General features: G+C 43.8%; 1 protein-coding gene across 2 annotated transcripts in view; it reads left to right on the top strand.

Moving 5' to 3' along the window:
* Positions 1-3,346: 3,346 nt before the first annotated feature.
* Positions 3,347-16,404, top strand: part of TFCP2L1 (transcription factor CP2 like 1) — a 71,020-nt gene continuing 57,962 nt past the window's right edge. Inside the window, exon 1 of one of the 2 annotated variants that reach the window (XM_069224624.1) lies at positions 3,347-3,583. In XM_069224624.1, the coding sequence (XP_069080725.1) occupies positions 3,522-3,583 (62 nt within the window). In that variant the 5' untranslated portion in view covers positions 3,347-3,521. The remainder of the gene's footprint in view (positions 3,584-16,404) is intronic. The other variant, XM_069224625.1, reaches the window with a different exon arrangement.

Below are 16,404 nucleotides of genomic sequence, written 5' to 3'. Positions count from 1 at the left end.
TTAAATTACTATGTTAAGTCTTAAACATTGAGCAGAAGTTACACTATAGCTACCAACCTGAAGCCTCAGGACTTGTAGAACAAATGAATGGTACCCTAAAGTCAAGACTTGCAAAGATGTGTGCATCCACGAATTTGAAATGGCCAGATGTACTTCTGTTAGTTCTGCTGAGTATGAGAAACACACCTGACAGGAAAACTGGACTGTCGCCACATGAAACCCTCATGGGTAGAGAAATGAGGTTGCCAGCGGTTCCTGCCAATGCTCTCATGAACATAACAGATGATATGGTGTTATACTACCGCAAGGGTCTGGCTGATGTGGTTCACTCTTTTTCAGGGGGAAGCAGCAACTGTGCTGCCATCCCAGGATCAGAGTCACAACCTGAGAGCTGGAGACTGGGGTGTGATCAGAAAACATGCAAGGAAGACTTGCTTGGAACCCCGGTGGAAGGGTTCTCCCCAAGTAGTACTGGTTACTACTACCGCTATGAAGTGTGAAGGAGTTCCGAACTGGATTCATGCCAGTCATACTCGAAAAGTACCCTGTCCTTTGGACAATGAAGAAGAGTTGTTGAAAGTACAAACAACATCTGGATAGAAGCAGAGAAAGAAACTGGAGAATCAGAGACAGACTCTGAGCAGACAGAAGACAATCCAAGTACTTCTGTGAGAGACGAAGCGGAGGACCTACAGGAGAGTGACACTGAAATAGCCTCAGCAGAAGCCACAGGAGAGTCTAGTCAGAGGAGGACTCTCCCAGCAGCAGATGTGCACGAAAGGCAGACAGAGCAACCTATAGACCTGGTGGAGGGAGTTCAGTTGGATCAAAGTCAAACCGATCTGACTCCTCGAAGAAAAATTGCAGGTACTCCAAGTCAAAATCCTGCAAAACCACAAGAAGCTGAAAGTCCAGCATTTTAAAAGAGCATTGACCAAGGGTTCACTGCAAAGAGACAAGTGGCCGAATCACAAGCTAAGAGAAAGGAATCAATAACAGTGTCAACAATTGAAGAAGTAGGCACCACAAGAAAAGAAAACTTGAATGATTGAGAATTAAGTGGAGATCGAAGACTGAAAAGGAAACGAATTGCAATTTGAAGATACACAGGGCCTGAATGGGCATACGCAACAACTAGTGATAGGCAAAGTGAATTTTTGTCATTTTGTTTTGATCGTGAAATTGCAGGTCAATATTTTGGCACATGAAGTTAGTCCATGAACAGAACTTTGAGAAAATTCTGGGAAACTGAGAAAATAAAGAGACAATTGAAACAATTTGGAAAGACTTTTGAAATAAAATGATTTGACAAGCTGCTAAACCAATTTTTGACAACAGTTACTGATTTTTGACAAGAAGTTCTGGAGAAGAAACTGAAAGTTGTAAATAACTGCAAAGGAATTTTTTGTTTTGCTGGTTAGTTGAAAATGTTCTCTTCTACTTTCTAATTCTTTACAGATCATAAGTACCCACAACAAGCAGGTTAGGACCAATAGATGCTGTAAATAGTTAGGTGTTGGATTAGCAATTGTGTGCCTGATAGTATGTGTGTTATTGATTGTGAGTATGAGCTTTCTTAACAAAGATCAAACTAATCATACCTCTTTTGTAGAAACCACCACACTGACAGAATTAGGTAAGTTTAGGCAGGATGAGAAATACTTGCACATAAATAATTCACAAAGAGATCTTTATTCTGATGTTTTCTATTGCTTGCTGTTTGAATATGTTGAGACTATGAATGTGAGAGAATGTTATGTCTGCATGCAAATTCCTTCATCAGTAGAGGAAGAGATAACCTACCATAGCTTTCCATTAACATATGGAATTAGTTGCAGTCTTCTATTAACAAAGCTCTATAACCAGAAATACATTCAGTATTTTTATATAAACCATGATTTAGTGTTTTCTTTTGTTCCTATTATTAAGCATTTGAGTAGCTTGGCTAGGGAAAATATTATAGAATTAGTGACAGGTTTCTTTGAACCTACATTGACATTTGGCACAGCTTACGCACATAAGAACAATCTCACATGCTTGTTTACACCAGTAGAAAAGAGCTTTCTAGATCAGACTGATGACAGGAAAAAGGCATTAAAGGAGAAAATAGATAAAGGGTTAGTGAAAAGAACATTTAGAAATGACTCCGCATTCAGTGAAAGGAAAACACAAGGGAAATTTGCTTCTGATGCACAATACCTAGGGAAGCTTTGTATATATAGGCCACAATCCAGAACTGATACATTGTTTGTGGGAACTAGTGAATCCTGAGTAAATGGACTATTATGTTAAATGGACAAGACCCAGCGATTCCAGGGGTTTATTACATATGTGGACAGAATGCCGATTGCCATCTTCCAAGAGGATGTTGTGGTATATGCTATAAGGAAATTGTTTTTTTCAAAGATTTATCAACTTGAAAACCTGAATGAGACACCTAAACTGAATGGATTGCAACTTGCTAAATCAAAGAGACACGCTCACAGTATCTCCCACAAAAAGTAAGAGCTGAGGGTTTGCTGCGTGTTTTTGCCCACCTTTAAGAGCTTTGGAGTTTGATCCCTGTAAATATCTGGGTGCGTACGAGAAAGTCAAAATGGTAAATAATGGGTGTGGCCTTGGCTGTCCCAGGGAGTGTAGTAAGCAAGAGGACAAAGCGTGCGGTTCGGTGCCAAAAAAAAGGCGTCTGGTGTATAGTGCATTATACAACATAGTCTGATGTAGTTACCACGCAGAAAGTAATTAGTTAAGGCAGAAATTCTTAAATATGAAGGACCTCTTTAAAATAGCTATTTGAAACTCGCCCAACATATCTACAGATCAGAGGTAAATCCAGAGAGGTTACAGGTATGGCACTTTGTTGCGAGATAGTCAACTTGGAACAGTATGCTGATCAGGAAAGCACCCAATTTGTAAAGTATCACGACATCACCACAGCACTGTCAAACCGGAAACAAGGGCCCGTGAAGCGGGGTAAAGCCGTTCCTTGGGTTAGGACATATTTACAGCGATGTCACTTAGCTATTGGGCGGCATTGGGCTACGATCTCACTCGAAGCCCGAGCACGTTTTGCCTATCTTAAGGAACGGTGTGTGGTATTAGTGTGACCTCACACAGCAACTCCAGGGCAAAGCAGCGCCTCATGGGGGATAGCAAGCGCTATAATGCAATTTAAAGGGGACGGGTGGGCGGAGCGTGAAGTAACGAAAAGGCACGGTTTTAGAAACCAATGGAAGGAGTCGGAACGGCTGGTGCGGGGCGGGGGCGTTGTGACGTCCAGGGGAAGGGCAGCGAAGCCGGCAAGGATGGGCCGGGGAATAAAAGAGGCGTGCAGCCGGCCGCTGCCGGGAAGAAGTAGTGCTGGCTGCAGGGCTCCAACTGCCTGCCTAGGTGCACAGCGCCGCGGCCGCTGCAGCCGCAGCCAGCGGGGGGACCGCCGCTGCCAGCATCGTCCGTAGGACGCCATCTGGTGGTGGCCCTTCGGCGTCTCCCCCACCACCCGCCGGCTGCAGCCTGCGAAAATGCTGTTTTGGCACACGCAGCCTGAACACTACAATCAGCACCCGAGTGGCAGCTACCTGCGGTAAGTGCTGCCTGGGTTTGACCCCTGCCTGAACCCTTGCTCCACTGCCAGTAGGTCGTACACAGTTCTTCCACTCTGAGGTCTGACCATTAAAGTCGTCCTCAAAGTGAAGGTGCGCCAGCTGATACGTTCACTTGCAGCTTCAGTGACCCTCGACTCCCATTGTGCACCACAAGTAATGTCGCAAACCCCTCGTGACACTCGCTGGCCAGTCTCCCTACCGACTTCAGGTGTACCTATGCCTCCTACCCCCCCCCCCCCCCCCCACACACACACACACAGACACACCATTTTAGTTATCACTCCCATCCCTCAAGCTGTAGTCTCACTAGATCCTCTCAACACAGTGTGAGATTATTTTTTTACAGGCTGGTCTGGATATCTACCCTTTCATAACCACCCAACCCCCTCACATTTACCCTCCAGGCGAGTGTGGTGTTGTGCAACTCTAACCCTTCAGCTCCCCATATCTTACCTTCATCGCCCGGTCCCTAAGCAATCTCCTGCCTGCAGAGTTGAGGAGACCTTAACCCCTTTGATATGGATTTAATGACCGGCTCCGCATAACGCGCAATGACGTCCACCCCACTGCAGAACGAGATGAGGGTCCCTCGAGGATCTCTTTCACGTATATTCAAGGGCCTTGGGCTAAATGGGGGCCCCTTAAAGAGTCGTTGGGGACCCTCTTGTGCAGAAGGCTCTTCCGGGTTTGTCCTCACAATGGCCCCTAACCTCTCTGGTAAATATTGACATTGTTGAATCGCGCCGCACCCTTCCCCACCCCTTACCGTCTATAGCATCAATGGTAGATAACATTCCCCCCCCCTTCCCTCACCCCCACCAACCCTCATTCGAGTCAAACAGTGACTGGCAGCCCACACGCAACTCTGCGAGAAACCCGTATTCTTCGATGTAGCTCTGGTATTTAACCGCCCTTTGCCCTCTTTCCCCAGAGCGCTTAATCCGACCCTTCGCTCCCAAAACTGGTACTATGCTGACAGTACTTTTAAGTGGGCATGTTCTATCAAGTGCTGGGTACCTCTGCATCTTAAGTTTGAAAGGGGGTGCCACATCTCCCCAACACTGGTGCCACCTCTTAGTGTAACTGTTCTTGTATATCGCGTACTACCCCTGACGAGGCGTCGAGTGAGTACTTGCAGGATTGTCACACAGGCTCATGCGGTGCAGGGTTTTAACCTTTCAGGGTGCCCTCGTTCAGCCCAGGGGCAAATGCATTCGGCGAGACACGTGAGACTATATGCCAGGGGTCTTCACACTGGGGGCTAAGCATTATGCTGATACCTGACACCATTTCTTTGTTTTAAGCGAAAGAAAAATGAGTTTAAGTAAGCCGCTCTCTAATGGGCGGTCAATCACCAACATCCTTTGTCATAATTAAATGAATAGACATTTTTAAACATTGCCAACTTAATAGAATAATAGTGAAACATTTTGGGGGAGGGGGCAATTACTTTTTTTCGGGGGGGTGGGGGGGGGGTACTGGGCACGGCATTAAAAAGATTGAAGACCACCGTCTTGTCCTTATTTTTCCCTTTTGGCTTTAGTCGAAGTTTCTGCTCAAGTGTGACTTTTTTTAAATCCTATTTCTGAATGTTTTGTTGCCATGAAATCGATGTCTGTGTGAAATGTTCACTTTTTTCAGTTATTATCGGGTGCTACCCCCGCCCCCTTAATCGATCTTTGTGTATTTGCAATGTAACCAAAAGACTCCCCCCTTCAAATTGTTTCGATGCGAGGGGCCTTGGGTGCTGTGCAAATAAAACGCGATTATTGCTAATAACATTTTCTCAACTCTTCTGCCTAGAGTGCGCACAGTGAGATTCCTACACTTCCTGTGAAGAGAGCCCCATATTTGACATGTGGTGGTACACCTGCCACTGCCAAGATTAAAATGGTAATGTCGGGCTTGCTATATGTGCAGGCGAGGCCCGAGTGGTGGCAGTAACGCACACGGCTAAAACCATCGCAATGTAACGGCTCTTGGAATTTCACGCTCAATCAAATAGAGTAATATGCATTCTTCAACGGTTTAAGACCCCCGACACAACAACAAATAAATCTATGGGCTCGAATGGTGACAGCACACAGTGCATGTTGAGTATATTTAGGCCGAAAACTAAAAGGCATAAGCTGACGCTTTAAAGGATCTGTCTTTGGCTGGCTAAATATGCCCCCTCTTCCTGACGTGGGAAACAGGCGTAATTTGAATATTACGCTCGGTGCAGTTTAAAGGGCACCCGCGTTTCTGAACTGGTTGGTAGTAAACCCGGCCCCCACGTTAAACTGATAAGATTTGGGGTGGCAGGAGATATGCCATGCAGGGTTTTGTGTAGGCCCTGCAACTTAAAGTATTAAGTTGGGACATTGGATATTTCGCGGGGATAGAGGATTCAAATTTACGGGGCGGCTGAGGACACGTCACAAGTGTAACGTTTCAGAGATCGAGGCAGTGCGTTAAATGGGCAGGTAGTGTCAGGTACGGAGTACCTGCACTTCTTTACTTTAAAAGGCACAGTACCTGCACGTAAGCACTACTGCGTTGCATATGAGAGAGTACCGGCACTTCGCCGGAGCTAAACCGGCACTCTAAATAGTGAGTACCTGTACTTTCTATATTGCCACTTAAAGCAGGGGGGATTTCAGTCTCCAGAACTACAAGTTAGCTTGGGGGTGTGAGTTCAGGGGAGTTGGCGTCATGATTTATCGGTCTGCAAACGACAAACCAAACACACGCATGATTTTTTAATAAAAAAATACTATATTCTGAAACGGGTAACCTATAGCATGCCTTTACTATTTTGTGATTAAATTACTTAAATCAAACACTGGTGAGCCTGTTCTTTGCAGAAAAATCTCCGTGTGCTGCTGAAGTAACAACTCAGACAGATGTCCTCAAGAATATCATCTTCCTTTTAACGAACCTTTAAAAGATGGTTGGAAGGGCGTTCGGGGCAGGAGGCTCCTTGCAATGGGTGTGATGGCGGAGACCGGAGTTTGACGTCACTGACGTGGTCTGTGTGGACTATTACACGGAACAACCGCTGATCTCATCTCGCCACGTCAAGAGATGGCGACACTTAACCTGCTCATACCCAGGGCTCTCTTCAGGGCCCCAGCGGCTGCTCAGGCCCGCGCTTCTTTTCACTGCCCTTTCACCCTGTGCGGAGGAAAGCGCTGTCTCCTCAGTTGTCACCGCCCCCGTTGCGCGTCATATAGTGCGGTAATGAGGCGTAGTTTGATTGCTTGGGAGAGTCGACTAACACGTGTGCATGTTAAGAGTGTTGGTCTTGGGAAAGTATATTTTAGTATTGAACGCTTGATGGCGAAGTGGCTGGTGACTGCCATAAATTTGGCGACCTTGGAGTGCCTTAAAGGGAAAGGGTTGCCTTGCAGATAGTATTCTCAGAAAACAGTAATGAGACTGCTAAGAGGGTTGAGCTCTCGCTATAAAACTTGGTATCCCTGATGCTGACGGCACCACTTATATGCATTTTGACCCGTATACGGAAGTATAAAGATTGATGACTTAGTCTAGTCTCAAGATCATAACAACTGGTTTAGCTTTATGCAATAAACTTTTAATATTAAGAGCTGCATGGCTTGTGGCCGAGGTGCTCCTGGACTGTTCCCGATTTCTGCCTTTTTCACTTTTTCCCGTCTTTCTCTACCTCCTTCGTTCAACCCGTGTGCCGCGTTTTTTTTTTGTTTTTTGTTCTTGCTGTTGGTCAAAAGCCGCTGATGAACAAACCATACGTGCCAGTCACCAAAATTCATTCTGGTGCCCCCTCCCTTTAGCCATGACCACAAATTAAGCACTGGAAGGAGGCTCGTTGGCCATCGACGAGCCGTGGAACGAGGTGATACGTCTGCACAGCCGTGTCCTGTCTCCCCGGCTGAGCCCTGTGTTCGGATGATACCAGGTACTTGCAGTAGACGGCTCCACGTTCACGCGAGACCGACTTTCATTTTGTTTGACCCCAACTTGTTTGTTACTTGTGGTGACAAATTCAGGGTTTTCCTTTTCTTTTTGTGCTTCGGGGACTGCCCCGATCCAAATGCATGAAACGGGTGCATTAGAATAAGAACCGAAGGTGGGTCTGATGAGCTGGTCCTTCGAGGTTTTGCATGAGCAGCAGCGACATATATTCTTTTATAGTATGCCCACGCCCCAACGAGGAAAGACGAAAGGTGGCTTTTGATATTTCAGACTTTCGAGTGCTCTCCAGGTTGCATCCAGATGTGTAGAGTGTGTACCCATCACTCTGATGATTGGGTTAAATTGTGAGTTTTTATGTAGCGCCGCAAATACCAGTTTTTTGGCCATTGACACTTTTTTTTTTTTTTCACAGCTTTTGGTTTACAGATGAGACCCCCAGTCTTAAAAAGGGCTAAGTTGTTTTTCTGTGACCTGCTTCTATGGAACTTTAGAGTCTCTGCAGAGCACCCACCGTATTGCATCAAGAGCTAAAATATGAGCCCTTTCATGTCCGGAATACGTGCTTATTGGACTCTTGGGGACTTCATCTACCCTTCTGGTGATCTTCAGTAGCCTCTACTCTACTATTGAATAAATCACAAGTCTAAACTCTTTCTTCATCAAACTGCTTTTTGACTTTGCCTTAATCAGTCCCCTTTCTACTAAGAATGGTCATGACCATGCCACCTTAAAAAGCAGCAAGAGACATAATCTCACTATCTAGTCACCTCATTTGCAGTTCGTACTTTCCACCAAAACTGTCAACGCCTACTGTTAATTGACTTTGTTTTAATTCTCTTGCAAACTCATGCATTGCCATCTGCAATCTGACTTTGAAACTACCCTTAAACATCACATCAATACACACCCAAGTCGACCCTTTCCTCACTCCCCCTTTTTTTCACTTCATGGTGGCTTTCAACAGGAGTTTGTGTTTACAATGTGAGCAACCCTTCCTGTCCTAGCCCTCCCCAGAGCAGCAGTTGGAGAGGTCTGCTCCTCTTTCTTTTCTGTTACTGTTCCTTGTAAACTGTTCTTACACTCCCTTAGGTCCAGTCTTGGGTCCTCATGTCGTAATCCCTACACATGGTCTCCTTTGCTGATGCAGTCTCTTCTTTGCACTTTTTGTACCCCTGTGTGGAAGACCTGCATCTCGATGCTCTGTTCCCCAGTTTCTGGTGTCCTCAAGACATCCTGATGTGACTCCTGACTTCCCCAGTAGGAAAGCTTTGTGTGCTTGTCTACTTCAGCATGCAACTGCAGTCACTGCCTTCATGTTTCAGTTACTATCATTGCATTCTCCGCTTTCTGATTTTCCATTCCATTTTTTTATAAACTCCCAACAGCAGCCTTGGTTCACAGACCCTCCCTCCATTTATTTCACAAACTTGCATAGCTTCTTTCAGCCTTTTCATGACTTCCGTTGCTTCAAAACCTTCCATGTGGTTTGGTTTCTCCATTGGATTTCACACCTTAATGAACAGGGTTCAACTCACTCATGTCTTGCATCAGGGTCGTCCAGAAATCTGCCTGCTGTCTGGTGGATCTCAGCAGGCTACCCATTCCATCTTTTCCTGGCGGGTGCTCACCGTCCCTGTACATATGTAATATTTTCCCTGGCAATGATGTCACTATCACACTAAATTATCATCCATCATGTCTCATCACATATGTATTTTCCAAACTGATCATTATCCTGTGTACTAAACAAATTTCTGCGTAAAGGGATGGTTGCTGAAATGTTCCTGTTCTCTGATAAATTCTGAATTCATGCAAGTTCTGCTCGTTGTTGTTCATATGCTTGCTGCTGAGGTTTGAAACTGCATATTAGGACTGAAGTGTCCCTTCAGGCACCACTACATTTCATTACCACCCACCAGGGCCACTGGAATTATGATTCTGGGGAGTAACAATTTATGTGGCAGAGTTAACTAAATGGTGCTCCAAGAAAAACGCAAATTATGCAGTGTAATGTGGCACATTTTCTGATAGTATTACTTCCTTATTTTGTAATTTTTACATAGGTTAATACTGTCTGGGCAAAGGTTTCACCCTAATGGTACCAGTTTAATATCCAAATACAGAAATAAGGAGCAAAGGGGAGTCGGTCAACCTTTACCAATGACCTTCCATTGCAGGGCAATATATGTAGTCACGTTTTTAGTAACTTTTGATCCCTTTGAGCTAGCAACAACTGTTTTTGTTAATATGTAGCCTACACAGCAGTTGATAAACTTTGTGGCAAATCCATAGTTCTGTAGAGGAATCCTCAACCGCAAAATGGTATCATTCCAGTGTCCCAGTAATCTGTATGAATTTTAGGAAATTGCGAGGAGCTTGTTATAAACTGGCCTGACTCTTTGGGAATCACCTGTACTAAGGTGACCACCTCATTCCCGGCCAGTATTTATGAACACTGTCGTAAATCATGAACTTTTGACCTGGAATCATTGGTTTCGGGTGTCAGTCTAATGGAAGCAAAACAAGACTACAACTCCCATAAGACATTAGGCTAATATTCCAAAGACTGGAAACACTGTCCTTATTGACCTGGAGGCAAGTGGCTTCCCGAATCTGTATACAAATATTACATTATGATGTGCTGAACACTAATGCTCCTCTTTAATCCGTGATGGATTATCATTCACAATTGGAATAAAGGCCTACACAGCATAACTAAATGTATTTGATACTTTGTTCATTGGAGATTTTTAAAATGAAAAGTGATAATTTTGGTCACATTCGTGCCTCTAGCTGTAGGTTGTTTTTCGGTGTGACTCACACACTAGTGGGTAGAAATCCAAGGGATGTGAACTATACCATTCTGTTACCCTATATTTTTCAGAAGGATATTTGGTTGTGTCTTGCTGGTTGGCTTAAAGAGTTGCTGTTTCGCTTCTTAAAAAGCTACGTTTTTGAAACCGAATTTATGCCATGCCAGTTAAAACAACTGAGGCCCCATAGAATCTAATTTGAAAAGTTTACTAGCAGAAGTACTCAAACGTTTATTGATAAAGTTGAGTTTAAATTCCTTTTTATCCGCCCGGTACACTGTAACTTGAAAAAACACTGCTTAATACGTCAAAGATCCAATGGCCAAGAAACCAGCTGGTTGCTTACATGGACAATATTATTGGGATGTTACCTTGATAATTAGCTTTAACAAATTGTGCTCAGATTACTTTTTAAAATCTAAATGCTTGTTAAATACCGCTATGAAAACCAGCATGCTGTGAAGTAAACTGTGTTGTCCCGCAGAGATTAATATGCTCTGTATTATGGATCAAAACCGAATTCTTGCTGGTTTGAGTTGCTGTATTAATCATGTGAACTAGTTTCGAGAACTCTGGATGGCATGCTTTGTTTAGGTGGAGAGCTGCATCCTCTCATGGACTACATCTGCAACGTGGCAGATCATTTCAATCTGCTCACTTCAAATATCTGTCTTACTAGCAGAGCTTGGAAGGGTAGAATCTGCTCACCTGTCGTCATCGGTGAGACAGAAAAGCGACAAAGCCTACGGTCATTAAATATAGCAGTCGCTAGGCATTGTCCCTGCGTGCTGGAAAATGATACTTTTATATATGGTGATGCAGAGTGTAATGTCATATATTACCCTGGGGTGTGGAGGGCTATTACCAGTGGATTTATGCAGGTTAGCAGATATTTTCTCCATAGTTACGGATTTGCTGCAGTTCTCATATAATCAATCACCCGCTGCATCATTAGCCGGTTTTAACCAAAAACGTTCTAGTTCAATGACTCGACAGTTAATAAAAACAGCTTCAGTTGATGCACGGTGGAAGGCCTTTCTCAAGGGTTGACTTGTCACTATTGCTTATTGTTGTATTTGGGCGCAAAACCAGTAGTAACAAGGTGAACCCTATCCCAGACAGTGTGAATGTGCAAAAATGACACCATAATAAAGCAATACTGTCCCAAAATGTGCAACATAATTTAGTCAATCCTGCTGCATAATCCGGGTAGCCCTGGGTATGATATCGAGGTGAAGCCTCGAGAGGATCAAGATGCCCCTCCACATTCTTGACTCTTAAACAATGCGGACTCTACAGATGTGCCAACCCACTCACATGAAGACTTAAAGGAAAAGTTAGGTGTTCTTTGACTTTAAATCTGGCGGTCAGCATGTTTAACACATGACCATTTGCTTAACAAAGGGAAAAGGCACAGGGTAGGGATGATTTTTCCAGGGTCTCACATGGTCTACCAGTGTCAGACTACATTACAACTCCAGTCTTCTTATCCAATCATGGACTTTAGCCACCAGACCTCAATAGCCTTAGGAGACTTGTCTGCCTGACTTTTCTGAGAACAAGCTGGAGCGGAGGGTGGTGAAAGCATTTTACAATGATGAACAGTAAAGGGCAGTTTGAGGAAGATGATGGATTGGGGACACTTCAGTTCCAGAGCTTGTTGGAAGCGGATTCAGCCTGCTCGTCTCATTTCATGCTAATTTTCTGATGCAGCTAACCTCTGTATGAGGTTGCTGGGTGGGAAGGGCGAGGGACTGATCACTTCACTTGACACTCAAATGACATCAAAACAATGTGGAGACTTTTTTTTTTTTTCTTTAAAAGAAGAAACATATTTTTTTCTCCTTTTTTGATCAGGGTAGTGTACGTTTTGGCAGGGCTCCCAGGGTGGCCTTGTGCACTGTGCTGTTGACTTTAATGATGGGACTACATGATACTTTGTAGTTTTATTTTTGCTTAAAATAAACTCCCCCATGAATATACTGTTCTTGGTTGCTAAATGTCAAAGCAGAAAGGATGTGCTCAAAACACCATGTCATTACATGTCGTCTTTTAGAAGGTCTCTGTGGCCCCCTCCTTTTGGATCCCACCTTCCTTGCACTAGGATCTAGCCTGCAAATCGGGGATGTGGCGTTTGGGCCAGAGCTGCTGACTATAGAAATGGGGAACCAGGTTTGAGTCCGGTGCTGGCTCAACATCCTCTGACTCTAGGCAAATCACTTAATCTCCTCCTGATTACAAAACAGGAATGTGACCTTGCCTGAGGTAATCGGTGCTCATGTAAAGTGCTCCAGTACATTCAGATAGAGTTCACGCTATTTAAAACTGCTAAATAAAAAACACTAATTACCTTCAAAGGTATGGCCTCCAAAACTACTTCAGCTTTTTCAGTTTCGAAGGAGAGAGAGGTGAAGTGCTAAACTCCTCTATTTTAATCACTTCTGGAAGTTTTGAAACAAGTTTTAGATCGTGCAATTGAGTCATGGGTCTTTATGGAGGATTGGCTTAATACATATTCATTAACTTACATTTATGGCCTGAGGTTATAATGCAGTCAGACTGGTCATGTAATATAGGAGCTGCTCAATCTATACACCCGGATCCTGAAGGTCAGAAGAATGTCAGGTTTGCACGAACCTTGGGTAAAAGGACGTTTGCTGGAGGCAAAGCAGTGGGCTAAGGTCACAGGCAAAGATTAGCTAGGGGTACAAAAGCTGAGGGGTCCATTGCAACGCAAGAGCCATTGCTAGATTTTTTTTTTCAAAAATCCACAGCATTCTCCAAAGTGTCTCAAGATTCTTGGTCAATTTAGCTGGTACAATAGGTTGTTGACCAGCAAAATATTAAGCCAGATGACCAGGCTGTTCTTTCCTGGTGCCCCTTTATCTTCCATAGTCTAGCTCTGTTGCATCGAAGATGAGGTTGTTTCATGTATTCCTCCCCATCCACTGTCTTTATGCTCATGCACAAGGTAGGAGTGCATGATGAGATGCAGCTCTGCGAGGGCTATGACCTGGAGCTCCCAATAGTGTGGGTGTTCCATGCACCATTTTGGGTATTGTCCACGGTATCCTGAATACAGAGTGCAGAGGAATTTTTGTAGGACTATTTTTCCAGGCGCTTCCTGATCGGCCCTGGTATAACTGCTGGGCCTTTCACCTGTAAGGGTGAGTGCTGAAAAACAGCACAGTGGGATGCTTCCGGGAATGATTCGACCATCCAGAGGAAGAGGTTCAGGGAAGTCATTACACCACCCACAGCTCCGTGTCCTGGGCTACTGAACGAGACTACTGGGGCACCCGTCTCTTTGGTGATTGGCTTTCAACATCGAGCATGAACCCTGTCACGATCGTTTGTAGATTGGGCTCAGCAGCTGAGCTTGAAGTCTTTCTCACCCGGTCCGCCATCGCCACAGTATATCCTTTCAGTATTGATAGTTTGTGATGCAATCTAATGACGCTCATTGAGTGCGTGTGAGTTGGTTAGTGAAGTGCTGAGAGCACGACTCTGAATAAAGATTCTTTGACAGTGATGCAGAAAAAAGATGGTCCAGCAGCGTCTATGCGAAGTCACGTGGGATGGCGTTTTTGACTTTCTTTTTCTTGTAGGGGTTTTAAAACTGATTCTTTAATTCTGGTAGACGTTTGTGATTCCATTCAAAATGCATACTTTTTCATTACACAATACTATTAAAATGCTTTCACTTGCTGATGCCGTGCAGCAGATACGTTGGCTAAAAGAGACCGCAAGTGGGTTTTACGCATCTGGGATGGAACGGAACCAAAAGCCCAGTGTTTGCATTGAGTATGTACACGAAAACTGATGAGTTAAGTGCGCTGTTCACCCGAGGCCTGACGCGTGCTGTTCTGATGCAAAACTTGTCACATTTTGTAATCCATTGTTGCCACTTTTAGAAAATGTGCATAATTCCACATTTTGAAGGGTGTTAAAAAATAAATAAAAAATTGCCATCCATGAAGCCAAGTAACTGGTAAAACCTGTGTCCTAGGTAGTTGACCATGTTCTCACCTGTTACAGATTCCGTTGATAGGTTTTAGTTGAGTGATCTGTGGAATTTCTGAAACGCAGAAGCGGTTAGTTCAAAGCGAAAAGAGAAAATGATAGACGAGCTGCTGCCTACGCATAACCAAGGGAATAATTAGGTGTTCATTTGAGCCTAAATAAAGCGTAGGACGGAGTGTGCACTATGGAAGAGCTAGACACTGAAAACAGTGTCGCCTACTGCCAGATAGGCATCCTTGTCTTTGAATGGTGCTGGAGAATGTCTAAGGTATTGTTCAGTAATACCTTCTATCCCTGACTTAGTTTAATTTACTGCCTCTAATTACACTGACATCATTCATCGAGTGACATCAGGGAATCGGTGAGAGCCATGTGCAACTGGAATGCATCTCTGGATTGTGCACCACGGTGACTTGCGGGACAACGCCTCTCCCACACCTCGGCATGAGATATGTGGAATGTATCCAAAGTTATAAAGGGTGTGTTGGGAGGAATCCTGCTGGGTTTTCCTTCAATTTCAAAATAAAATGTACAGGGTCTTTGTTGTACGGAAGCAGCGTGCATTTAATATGCTGGACCTTGGGACACACATGTGACAATATTCACTTAATGGGATCACACAACTGGAAGCAAGCACTTACACCTTTTTGATCTCAAAGGATGATAATTTGGAGCATCGTGTCTTAATGTTTGCCATCTATTCAGTACACAGTGACTCCATGCTGAATGTATAGCCATCATTGAACAGTCAAGAACACCAGTACAGGGTACATGCACCAGTCAAGGAATCCTCTTTGCACGTCTAGCATTTGCATTTGTTCTAGGGCTTCCCTTCAAAAGATTGTGTGAGGTCCGTTTTTTTGTTTTTTGTTTTTTTGTTTTTTGTAGGACGGGGGTGGACTGTCCAATAGATATGTCGATAACATGATCCACATAAGTCTCTTTGCTGTAGTCCTGATGCATTTAAACTAATGAGCCTTTTCATAAATGAGCACCAGCTAAGTCGACCTCCATTATGGCTTCTGCTGCTCTTGCCTATAGGCAGGGATTATAGAAATGGGTCCTGCCATCAGCACCCTGCTTCCATGGTACGTGATCCTGCATTTTCATATCCTTTGACAACTAAATATGTCACGTTCCCTGTTTCTGCATGGTGTCTAGCTTTCCCCCTAGCCAAGTTTGTACATTAAAATACTAGTAGAGGAAATCCGTGACCAAAGTTCTACCATCATAAGGTATGAGGCGTATTAAGTGTTTGTAGAAGTAGATCCTTTAGTGGCGCTGTCAGGGTACTTTTAATATCTTGAAAGGTTGGGTGTCAGTTTTAAGCTTTAATGTGATAATTTAGGAACTGTATCATGACATTAGGGATATAGTAACAATGTTTAAAATATTAGACTCTGTTGTTAACACAAAGCAGACTGTGTTAACTGGCTATTCACACAAACTGGGAATATTAATGAACAAATTGGTGATTAGAGGTGGTCTGTGAAAAATCCAACAAATACACAAGGAAACCGGATTCTAATTCTCATATCCTGAAAAACATGTTTACTGGGTAAGGTTGGTGAACGCCTCAAGTAAAGAAAGTGCACTTAATTTTCTTTAGGTGCATATCCAGATCACCTTTTCAATTAGATCATTAACCTGTCTCTACACCACTGCGTAGATATTTTTACTTTTGGACTTCTGTGGTCGATTTATTTTTCTCAGTATATTTTCCAGAAGAGTAGACTACATTTTAGCAATCTGATTGCAAAAGGCCCCTCTTCATTATTTCAATAAATGTCTTGTGAAGGAAGCCACTGCATAGCACGAAGTAAGGATTTGTGTATGGATGTGATATCTATTCCAAAAGATTCTGTTACACTCAAGTAGTCATTGAAGCCTACGAACAGGATCATATTGAGTGGTATATCTTTGGGGTCTGAAAGAGGAGGAGTGTGGGAGACCTGCGCCGTATTAGCCTCCTTACAAAGCACATCTCTGAAGGTCAAAATAACCATCAGTCAAACATGTACATCTTT

This window comes from Pleurodeles waltl, chromosome 3_1 (assembly GCF_031143425.1).
Source record: "Pleurodeles waltl isolate 20211129_DDA chromosome 3_1, aPleWal1.hap1.20221129, whole genome shotgun sequence".
Classification (NCBI taxonomy): Eukaryota; Metazoa; Chordata; class Amphibia; order Caudata; family Salamandridae; genus Pleurodeles; species Pleurodeles waltl.
Note: the sequence above shows the minus strand (reverse complement) of the source record. Positions and strands in the feature narration are given on the sequence as shown.